General features: G+C 37.9%; 1 protein-coding gene across 1 annotated transcript in view; it reads right to left on the bottom strand.

Annotated features, from left to right (window-relative positions):
• The window catches only part of LOC145992606 (glutamate-gated chloride channel alpha-like), a 32,429-nt gene extending 20,201 nt beyond the window's left edge, over positions 1-12,228 (bottom strand). Inside the window, exons 1-5 of the mRNA XM_083128959.1 lie at positions 12,110-12,228; positions 10,957-11,039; positions 7,364-7,504; positions 4,702-4,903; positions 2,419-2,608 (exon numbers count right to left, since the gene is read on the bottom strand). Of these exons, the coding sequence (XP_082985085.1) occupies positions 2,419-2,608; positions 4,702-4,903; positions 7,364-7,504; positions 10,957-11,039; positions 12,110-12,153 (660 nt within the window). The 5' untranslated portion in view covers positions 12,154-12,228. The remainder of the gene's footprint in view (positions 1-2,418; positions 2,609-4,701; positions 4,904-7,363; positions 7,505-10,956; positions 11,040-12,109) is intronic.
• Between the last annotated feature and the right edge of the window lie 457 nt (positions 12,229-12,685).

Genomic DNA, 12,685 nt, shown 5'->3' with positions numbered 1-12,685 from the left:
CCCAATCTCCCCCCCCCCCCTGTGGTTGCGCCACTGCACCTTCTTTAGCCGTAGTTGTTTTGTGAACTTTCATTGGCTTAAAAATACTTCATTTTCTTCAAGAGCATAATATAGTTTAATAACCGGCGATAAAATTCCTCTCCCCTAACTTTCTGGATTAAAGTATAATAATATAGGGGCATGGAAATCTGAAAGGGGGGTGCGGATGGCCACCTCTCTCCTTTAGAAAACGAATGTCAGCTAAAAGTATATATTTCACACGTATAATTTGATTCCAGTCATAGTAATTTACATTAATTATTATAATGGGTATGCAGGAATGCGATAATTTCGAATTCAAGTGGTGTTTCTTGAGGGGGCAACACTATTATCGGGGTAATATGCCCCATGGAAAAATACCTCGCTTCTCCCTCCGTCGAAAATATCTGCAGACGTCCATGATTAGGGCGGGGCATTAACCCCCCTTTTGGACTTCGTGCGCACGCCTATGGCTACTCATTTCTACACTACATGGAAGGTTTATTCAATTTCGAGCCAAAAGTGTAATTTTCAAATCAGGGTTTTTAAACGTCCACGAACCCATCAACTAATGGGTTCTATTGGGTTCCGCAACAATACCGGAACCTGTTCTATCACAGTGTAAATTCGGTCCAAGTTGCGTATTGTTTCATTTCAAATATGGAACTTAGACCGTCTTTAAATTGATCCGGAACGAAGGACCCTGTGCCGTATTTCAATTGATCCAGAAAAAAGGTTCCTGGAACTTATTTAAATACCTTAAACATAAAAAGGCTCTTTACGGTCCAGATCCATTTATGCTTGCTAATATTCCCTGCTGAACCTGAATTGAATTGATTTAAAATTCCTGATCCTTTAACAACCCTGGTGGAAATTCATTAATTTACAAACAACCATATTTTTAACGAAACATTAATCCCACACAATATACTGAGTTATTTTTCGCAATGTTCCAATGAATGGCAAGAGATTTGGGCTATTCCTTTTTCTTCCTTGATGTTTAATAGATTATATTTGTCACGCACCTATAACGTTACTAGCAAACATTTGTGAATTGTTCTTTCCTTGTAACGTTAACATCTACCATACTGAATTTATTTACGTTCCTTATGCAGATGGTATGTACCCAACTGCATTTTGTTCCGTTCCGCTACAGTGGTTTACATTTTGTTACATTCCTATGTAACGTTAATTAACCATATTGCCTTTCACTTCGTTCCGTTACGGAGGATTGCATTCATTACGTTCCTATGTACCGTTATTTACTACCATGTTGCATTTCGTTACGTTTTTTTGTAACGCTAGTATATACCACAATGCATTTCGTTACTACGTTCCTTGTATCCTTGTAACGGTAGTATATACCATATTGCATATTACGTTATGTTCCAATGTGCTCATTTCGTTCCGTTCCTTTATAACGTTAATATCTACCATAATACATTTTGTTACGTTCTCTGTAACGTCAGTCTGTAACATATTGCATTTCGTTACGTTACATGGGTACCAGCTGCTGAACCATACTCTTCCTCCTACAAAATGGAACGTAACGTGTAACGCAAATTGGGTACGTTACGACTCCCTGATTAGAAGTGAAGATATGTCGATCTGAGTACAAATAGTGCTCTTCAAAGAATATTTTTATACAAAATGAAAACCTCATTTTTGGAGTTAAGTTCCTTTCGTTCTCATTCGACGATTTTACTGCAATTTCAGTGCTAGAGTTGAAGAAGTCATCTCTATTACCAAATGCTGCATTGAAGTGTCATAAGATCACATGATGCTCAGGGGAATAGCTTAGCAGATAACCTCATGCCCATACAAAGCTAATAATGCTAACAAAATAGAACCGCATGGAAGAAAACATTTGATAGATTTGGTTTATTTTACTTCGCATTTGTACCATTTTTGGCTAATCGTGAATATGAGGATGAGTGATGATATGATGAAATTGATGAAGGGACATTCACAAACAACACCTATACCCAGGCTGGAATTTGTTTCATGGGAAAAACATAGCAATCAACATGAAGAATCTTCATTGAAGTTATGAATGTTGAATGTTCACTTTGCTAGCAAGTTTTATTTTTTGGCGTCTATTTCCGTATTCTCATCTAAATGAAACACGGGGACCTTCTTGAGGCATATAACTGAACTAATATATTTTATGAACTGAAAAATAACATTATGAACATTTTGAGCTCATATTGAGCAGTTCTTCTAGTGCATGGCATGCAGTAGGTGGCTTGCGAACTGACAAGAAATGTTCAGCGAACTAGACGACGTTATTGTGTAGAGGTACCAGCGACTCTGCTCCCTCGCTCTCTTCGCTTTTCCGATAAATTGCAATAGCTCATTCAGCCACCTTCGTGGCGGCTGTTATGGTATAAAAATACTTACGAAAAGCTTGATGCGCGTCAGAGATGGAACAGCGTGGGGGTGTGGTTCCGATGCCTTCTCTCGCATGAGTGAGCAGCGGCTGCTCAACAGAAGGACTGCGTACTCCAGAAGGGCTCCCACCACGAACATCATGCAAGCGATGAACCACTGCTCCACGGGCTTCACCTCGAACGAAGGACTCAGCTTCTGCCTGTTGATAATATATTTTAAAAAAGTGTTTACGGGATTCCAAGACAAATAAGCAGGTGTTAACTGTTAATCTTCGGATCTGACTATTTTTGGTGAGCGAGTCGATTTTTCACCCAATATTAAGTCAAGGGTTTTGTCCGATTTTTAAGATTTTTAAAAACGGATTATTTATAAGACACTGTATTTTAAAATTCGTGTATCTCGGAGTAAAGCTACAGAGATTAAACTGGTCATCTTTTGAACATAGAGACGGTCAAAGGGTATTTCTAACACTATTCGGTCAAATATTCGATGTGTTCAATTTTGGAAGTTTTCAATAATAAAAAAATAATATTTCAAGCATTTTTTTCTTTTATATTTCTTACGTGTAGTGTGGTTGGCGGTTTGGAATTGCAAGTAGACGCAGCCATTCATTCTGAAATTCGTCTTGCGTTGAATAACAATTTACAACATACTTCGGAGTAAATACAACACATATTTTTACATTTAATTCCTTATTGTATAGCTACTGTCAAAAGAGAGAAGTGTGACAGTTTTATTTGTGTAAATGTCAAAGAATATTCAACCCTCCAAAAATCCCCCAAAATTTCTACACTGCCAATAATTTCTCCACATACCCCACAACCACCGCTAAAATTTTTACGGTATTCCCCTAAATGTTCGCAACACATTATTTCATTCTAATTCTGACCCCGGTTTTAACTCTCCGCTATTCTAGGAACATTTTCAAACACCTAGCATGGAAATTCTGATAATATCGTGTTCCTTGTTACTTAATATTTTCCTGGAGAATTCTTGCAAAACCTCGTGGCATTTACTTCGAAAGATATACGTATTTGAAAATATCGTGTCTCGTAAATAAGCGATTTTTTTTTAAATCGACTCTTGCAGCAGATTTAACAAAAAGGAATCGACATCCACGAAAATTTATCAAAATCTGAGAGTTCGACGTGTAATCACTCTTTTCTTTCAGGTGTTTTTTTAAACAAAAAATTCAAAATCTTACTTTTCTATGCATTTCATACATTGCAACTATGTGTTGCTTCATGAGTAATGCAGTTAGGTGATTCCTTACGTACACCAGGTTGGATTGAGGAAAGTCTATCCCAGGCTTCTGTCTACAAAATGGACTCTACTAGTGAGGCAAATTCTCTTTGCAAACGGTTTCAAACTGAAAAATAGCTATAAAAAATCAGTCAACATCACACACACTCACACATATATGCATATACGTGCATTTGTGTGTTGGAAGTCTATACTTATACTTCATATTACTTTACTCTAATTACTACTACTAAACAACAATATTAACTTTCTTACTCTCACTAGTTTCCACACTAAACCACTCACGAACATAAGAAATAAAAAAAATATTAAAAAAAAATAGAAAAATATAAATACCTCTTCCAGTATGTTCCATCATCAATGAAAAATGATGAAAGTCTAGTTGTATCAATTGTATTATTTGTAGAATTAACATCGTTGTTCTGGATCTCCGAACAACGATGTACATACATGTAATGTTCAATTGAAAAATAAAGAAATAGAGGAAAATTAAGACGTTGGAACAGAAATTCAACGGATATGAGGTCCTGGTGTAAACTTCAGGTACCAGGACAACAAGCACATAGCCCTGATTGTATGATGATGGAGGCTGGGCTACTGTCGGGTGTTCCCTCTCAAGTTTATTAATCTATTGTTGGAAGTCTATTTGGCATCGCTACAGAAGGAGGATGATAAATTTCTAATTGTAACCAATGCTCCTTTGTAGGTGGTTACCATAGATACCTTATAATAAACAAACTACTTGCGAAAAAAAATGTCTGGAAATACTTATGAGCACACAGTCTTTGTGCACAACCTGAATTTGCAGTCAAGAACTTATAACAAACTTCCAATCTATTGTGTTGGTGAAGCCCTCATTTTATTTGGCTAATATGATATGAGTGGTTACCGTGGTGGAAGAGGAGCAGAAACTGCCTGGCTCTTAAATTCGGCGCCTATGTTATGTTAACTTCGTATTTCGAAGGTGCTGAGTGCACAATTGGGAATGAATTGGAAATCACATCTGAAGGTCAGTGTTAGTTCACTTACCGGAGGGAGTTGAACATTGTGACGAGAGTGAGGAGAGTGGTCATCATCAGCGTCACCCTCCCTGGAACCATCTCTGGGTTTATAATAAAGCTGCACCAGGACAGGGCAACCAGGAGTCCACTGGGGAAGTACGTCATCAGCAAGTGAGGGGAGAGATCCCTGTACAGGTACACAGTAAGGTACAGTCGTTTAATGAGAAAATCTGAAAGTAAATATGTGTGGATAGATCTCTAACAGTATTATACAGAAGAACCTAAATAAATTATGTTAAATATATATAATATTAATATTCTCGTAAAATATTTCACTGAGGAAAATAATATAAATATTCCAATCATTGGTGAAATGTCTCTAAATTGAACCTCAGTGCACTATTTTGAACAAAATTGAACATCATAGTAACTGACAGTGCCATTTGATTTACTCAGATAGGCTATAGAAACTGCATATGCAGTCTAAATTAGAATCCGTATTACTGGGCAATTATCCTTTAACGCGACCTAACCCTGGACGCCTTCACTACCATTCGACAGCGTTATTACTACTTTATCGAGGAGTCCTTATTGTTTGTAGATTTCTGTTTTTTTTAATTTTTGTTATTGTTTTTTTCTTTCCGTCGTTGTTATGTAATCGTCATTACGGAGATGCATGGTAACTAAAAATATTAAGTGGGACTCGAAAAATAACGCTCGCACTCAGGGCGAAACTCGAAACACAAACCTTTGGCAGTGAGACCACTAGTTTACTACTGATCACAGTCAAAGAGATCGCTTCTCCTCCCCTCCCATATATCGCATCAACCAACAGTCTGTTTACGCTGTAACATAAGGTGCAGTATTTCTGCGAAAAATAATCATACAGACTACATTAAATATGTATGTAGGTCTTCTGAGGGCACAAAATCATACAGGCACTATTAATAAGACATGTGTAGGATTTCAGAGTGAAAATAGTCAAAAGTATGTGCAGTATTTCTGTGGTAAAATATCATACAGGCATCTTTAAAAAAAATATGTTGAGGATTTCTGGTGCCAAGAGTCTTACAGGCCTCATTCTTAAATATGTCTACAATTCAAATTCTTGTTGCAAAAAATCATACGTGGATCATTATAAAACAATATATAAGATTTCTGGCTCAAACAATCACGCAAGCGTTATCTAAAAGAATTATAAAATTTCAGACCGCAAAAGTCATACAGGCATTACGTAAAAAAATGTGTAGGATTTCTGGGGACACAAAATCATATAAGTATTATTCCAAAATGAAATATTCGTAGAATGTAAGGAGACAGATAGTCATACAGGCCTAATTCAAAAATTATGTATGGGATTTCTGGGCAAAAATAACGTACAGGCATCATTCAGAAAATACGTGTTGAAATTCTTAGGGCAAAGTATCATGCAGGCATCATTATAAAAGTATGTGTAGGATTTCTGGTGGCACAAGATCATAATGGATCATTCAAATACCACATATAGGATTTCTGGGGCAAACAAAAATTGTGTGTAAAATTTCAAGCAGAATAATCATACAGACATTATTAAATAATATGTGCAGGATTTTTGTGGCAAAAAATCAAAAGGGTATAATTTAAAAACACAGTGTGTAGGATTTAGTCAGACACAAAATCATACAGGCAAAGAATATGTGTAGAATGTCAGTGGTAATTAAGCATATATAGGAATCGGGCAAAAAACATGCATAGTATTTCTGGATCAAGAAAATAATGCCTTCATTCAAAACGCATGTATAGGATTTCAGGGGACAAATAGTCATACATGCATTATTCAAAATGCATGGATATAACTTCTGGGCCAAAAGAAATAATACAGGAATAGCACGTACAGGATTCCTGGGGCAACATATAATGCAGACATTATGAAAAAAGAATGCATAGGATTTCTGGTGGCAACATTTCATGCAGGCATCATTCAAAGCATGTGTATGATTCCTGGGCAAAAATCATGCCTGTATCATAACTAAAAGTAGGTGTAGGGTTTCTGGTGGCAAATTATCATAAAGGTATCGTTCAAAAATTATCGCTACTACAAATCAACCGTGCCAAGTGTTGTATTCCAAAGTTTTGTAGGTTTAAAGTAAGCCATCTTGAAAGGAATTAACAGACATCTTACATATGTAATACGAGATTATATATTATTTTCTTTTATTAGGTGATGTGTGTGTGTGTATGTGTTCTGCTCCTCGGGATCGATGCATACTGTAGTGGTGTACTCTAAGTTTCGAGGTGTATAATGGGTGACCCTTTCTCAAGACACCCAAATGCCAACCTCACTTCCACGTACTACACCCTGAACTGTATTTTGAGGACTAACGAGGATCTGGCGTCTAGCTCCATGTAGCGATATGATGATCGATGATCAATGCATATAGGCGCTCAGATCCAACCATGAAAATCTAGACAATAATATATTTTATTTTGAATAATACACTAATACACATAATGTCATACATTATCTATTGTTTTTTGATCAATGTCGGGGGAAAAAAGTGGAAAATTCAACAGCCTCTGGCACGTTCTTAGTGTATAGAATCCGTTTCAAGACAAAAACTTTAAAAGTGGTCTGCTGCCCATTGTGCTTTTGAAGCGCTCATGTTATCTGACTTCAGTCTACAGACTAAATGGTATCGAATCACACTCACCTCTCTTGGGGTTGTTCGCGTGTGCTTTGAATCTCAGTTTGAAGCTCGGGAGCTTCATGTCGGTGGATCCCCACGAACTATTCTTCAGCTTCAGTCCTCCTATTGGGGACCACGTCAAATTCAGATATTTGTAAGGTGCATCTGGAAAAATGAATTTTTACAAAATTGTGAAATCGTCGTATATCTCTCACGGTCAGACAGAGGATCACTCGAGATGACTAATGACTAATTTACTTATTACTTGATAAATTTATCAGATTGAAATTACTGCAACAACAAATATCAAATATAATTTCTGATATATAGTTTGTTGACATTTGTAGACAGGACGAGTGAATATGATTAGGCCTATTGAAGATATTTAAATATAATTTCGTATATGCTGAAAAGTTATGAACATGTATTTAATTTAGTACGGGGGGAAATTATGCTAATGGTGGATTACAACAGAAAAATATGGAGATCTTTTACATATTGAAAGGAAATAACAAGAAGGTCCCAGAGGGAATTTTATCAAGCGTTATTTCTTAACTTTCCACATTTTAAATTACTTGTAAGGATGATATGTTACTGAACGATATAGAAATTCATTTTATGAAAATCCAAATTAAGTTTATGTATGGGGCATATACCGCGTGAGGCACCTAAAAGTACCACCTGAAATAGCGAAGAAACCAGAAACAGTAGCGATGTGAGGTTTGCGGGAAACAATAATATCAAATTTGGCTCGTAAATCGGAGGTATGGGGTGGGTCGAAAAATATCGACAAATGGGGCATCTGGAGCAAAGTCATATTTTTTTAAATGGAACGATATACAATAACATGCATAATATAAAAGAGCACACGCAGAGAAACACAACGCCATTGGTCTCATGCATCTACTGCACATAGGAACGAAGATATGGCCATGTGAAAATATGTAAACAAACTAACAAGTGGCCCACTTGACCGTCAGTACCACGGCATGTAAGACTTCTCAGGTGCCTGACAGAACTGCCTTTACGCAGAGCAAGTTTTGATAGCAGGTCCACGAGATCGTGTTAGTCCATAGCAAGCAGTCGTAGTGGTAAGAGCGAAGATTATGGTGTTCACAAACATAGAAAAAGCGGACATGATCCTGATTTATGGTGAATGCCGAAATAATGCCTCAGAAGCCTACCGTGTGTACGCAGAGAGATATCCGGACAGACGACAGCCATCTCGACGTCTGTTTGGTAAGTTATTTATTAAATTAAGAGACACCGGAAGTGTAACACCACGAGCACGTGTGCGGAACAAGCCAACTACAGGTGAGGCAGGTGCAACAAATGTTCTCGCCGCTGTTGCTGTGAATCCGCACATTAGCTTTCGTGAAATTGCCAGGGATGCTGGGATGAGTCAGCGAAGTGTATTGCGCATTCTGCACACACACAAGTTTCACCCTTATCATATCTCCCTCCGTCAGGAACTTCACGGGAATGATTTTGTGGACTGTGTTCGGTTTTACACATGGATGTTACGACACGACACACCCGATTTGTCACGTATCCTCTTCACTGACGAGGCAACTTTTACCAATCATGGAAATGTCAACCTAAGGAACATGCACTATTGGTCGGTGACAAATCCACATTGGCTTCGCCAAGTGGAACGCCAGCGCCCATGGAGTGTGAACGTGTGGTGTGGTATAGTGGGTGAACATCTCATTGGCCCTTTTTTTAAACAAGGGACAATGAATTCTGACCGATACATACAGTTTTTACAACATGAACTGCCTGTACTATTGGAGGACATATCACTTCAGACAAGGAGGGAAATGTGGTACCAACATGACGGGTGCCCAGCTCACAGTGCAAGACGCGCTACAGCATGTGTGGAAAATACATTTCCAAATCGTTGGATTGGACGTGGAGGGCCTGTCAAATGGCCGGCTCGTTCCCCAGATTTGCCACCGTTGGACTTTTTCCTGTGGGGAAAGCTGAAGGACATTGTCTACCGGGATGTGCCAACAACTCCAGAGGAAATGCAACACCGCATTACTGGGGCCTGTAGGGACATTCCCTACGAGATGCTACATTCTGTGCAACGATCTTTGCGTGGGCGCCTCGTTGCCTGTATCGCAGCTGACGGCCACCACTTTGAACACACACTTTGACAGGTTTTCCCTTCTTACGCAGTGGTTCTTCGACATACTGTCATGGTCATTTTCATTATGCTGTAACACTGTCAAATACATGGTGCTGACTATGTCTACTGTATTTTTTCTTCCTTTAACACGTTCTGTCTTCATCTTGTCCAATGGCTTCCGACATCTCATACTTGTACATGCCGTGGTACTGACGGTCAAGTGGGCCACTTGTTAGTTTGTTTACATATTTTCACATGGCCATATCTTCGTTCCTATGTGCAGTAGATGCATGAGACCAACGGCGTTGTTTTTCTCTGCGTGTGCTCTTTTATATTATGCATGTTATTGTATATCGTTCCATTTAAAAAAAATATGACTTTGCTCTAGATGCCCCATTTGTCGATATTTTTCGACCCATCCCATACCTTCGATTTACGAGCCCCATTTGATATTATTGTTTGCTGCAAACCTCACATCGCTACTGTTTCTGGTTTCTTTGCTATTTCAGGTGGTACCTTTAGGTGCCTCACGCGGTATATGAACAATCGACTACTTTATATGTGCTGGAGCATAATGTTTGGTCATATTCAGCATACTTTCGCTCTCTGAAGCTATTTAAAAGTTTCCTTTACACTTGCTATTCCAAAAATGGATTATATTTTTTCTCTTGTGTAAGTCCAAGTGCAAAGAAACTTTTCAATGTTATGTTAGCTGACAATAAAATACCACTTACGTCTGAAACTTTGCACAAAGTGATGATCTGACGCTACAGCTAAGGGGCTCGTAAAATGAACTGAAAATATTAACCTACCTGTGAATGAAGCATAAAACTTCAATTTAATTTATATATCCTGCCTGTATATAAAATACACACTTCTGCATGGATGTAGAACCTCTGTACTTGTCAACACAGCCATCAGAGAAAAAGTGATTCTTGTTTATTGCGTAAAAAACGTGGCATTTACTACAGGAACAGATATACAATACACAGTGCGTTCATTTTGGCTCGGGGCCGAAATAGCGTGTGACTGCAGATGGCAAGGCATGGCACAGATGCCGGCATTTTCTTTCGGTTACGTCCCCCTGAATTTTACGCACATATCTCTAGCATGCAGAAAATTGTATTTATATTGCATAGCGAGTACTAACCTGAGCCATAAGAGTTGTTCAAGGTGATGGCCAACTACATTCACACATTACGCGCATGGTAAAGATATGGGTGTGAAAATAAGCTGAACGTCACGGCTGAAACTGCCGACATCCGCGCCGTGCCTCGCCGTTCTGCATCCACGCGCTATCTCGGGAAGGAGTCAAAACGAACGCACTGTGTTTAGGTGTCAGAAAATGTTTTCAAACAATGTGATTCTGCTTCTATAATTCTCATGAGAAATTTACAAATAAGGGATCAAAGGGTAGCTGCTTGGTTTTCAGCTAAAGGGAAGAAACCTTTCCTGAAATAGAACTACAGTAACGAGCAGCACTTACTCCCTTCTATAATCCATGAGCACGCCTGAACGTCCATTGGAAATGAATCAAATTGCATTTCGCAGATCAAGTCAAGAGACCATCTGGAATTAGAAATGGAAATTACATAATTGCATGTAGTTTCACATGTACATAATCTGAAAAAAAAAGAAAAGTTCCTTAAATAGAAATAATATATACATTTCTCACATTTAAAATTCAAATGTGAGTTTTCAACCATTTATCACATGTAATCATCATAAGTAATCATATGAAAATAAAAAAACTCTATCTTTCATTTTTGACTGTCAAGAGAGCACATTCCACCGCCCCTTAAAAGCACATATGAGATATGGTGGTATGGTGAGCTCGACACATTCTCGATGTCGGCCATAGTGGAGACGGTTAGGTCAGCATGATGCTCCTTCTGTTTTTAAATCCATGTTTGCTCTAGGTGCCAACTGATCAGAAACAGGGCGCGCTACATAGTCGCTTAAGGCAGCCGGAGCTTGGTGCTGATGACATCACCTCCAAAATGGCGGAGATCAAGAATGCGTGGGGTCCTATCCCCAAATCCCGTAAAATATGCCTTTATAACACGATGCTAGGTGCACGTAGAACTTTCCCTTTACCTACGTTACCGTGGTTGTCTTGGAGAGGGGTTTGGGGGAAATTATACTCTTGTATCGTGCTCTGTTAAAAATTTTCATGAACGAAACTTCAATTTAATTATAACAAATTCATTGTCACAGAAATACATTTCACAAACTTGTTACTGTCGCTACACGAAACATAATTTGCCCTATTAACAATCATTGTGTGTTAAGTACTTAACAGTATCAATAAATGTTGAAATAGGATTTCATTAAGTTGTGTACATTAACGCCTTCTTTTGAAAACTTACGGTAACTAGTTACTATATTATTTTGATTTCTTTATGTTGTTACTTTATTGAATTGTCTTCTGTTATAAATAATTCCAGTCTTAATTTAAGTTTTTATATTTTTGTGACAAGGAATGCAAGAGGAGCATAACATGTTTTCGGATTGGACTCGTGGATACGGACTACTACAGCAATTGCACTCTTTTGTTAATTGGAGAAAAAGAAAAAGTAAAACTGTGATAAAAGATTTGAACCTGTGACTTCTCAGAAGAAATAATATGTGAACGTTACCTTGTTTCGTAACCAAAATAGTTCAGCCTCCTTCGGAAATACATGCGAATCGACGAAGCTCCCAATCCAGATATTGCATTCAAACTCCTTGCAGGGTAGAAGGAAATTTTGGGTAGCCATAATTTATCCACGAAGTCCTCTTTTACCAAGATCATGTCACCTTTATCTGCCATCACTCGATTGTCAATCCAAATGAAAACTATTGCAGCGTCCAAAAGAATTGTCTATTAAAATTAAGAATAATTATGTAGTTAATTCTTCTGAATCCTTAAATCCTTAAATGTCCATATTTCTTTGGATACAACAGACTGTGCAAATCGTGTTCATTTCCAAGATACGCAACATAACATGGTCCAAGTAGTTCAACAATGTTTTATTAATTTCAATTGTTGCTTTGACAACTTCAGTTTCATTTGCGGAGATGGTTTGAATGAGGTTATACTTCTCATCTGCGAGAAATGGTAAACAATAGTAAGGCTACTAAAAAATAAGTTTTAACCCTTTGTTTACTGTATTATATCTTCCAGACATTTAAACTTGAAGTAAATTTTCCAAAAATGTAGACTAATTGGATAT

Source organism: Lepisma saccharinum, chromosome 9 (assembly GCF_977018435.1).
Source record: "Lepisma saccharinum chromosome 9, izLepSacc3.1, whole genome shotgun sequence".
Taxonomy (NCBI): Eukaryota; Metazoa; Arthropoda; class Insecta; order Zygentoma; family Lepismatidae; genus Lepisma; species Lepisma saccharinum.
The sequence above is the reverse complement of the archived record's forward strand: the minus strand, read 5'-3'. Positions and strand labels throughout refer to the sequence as shown.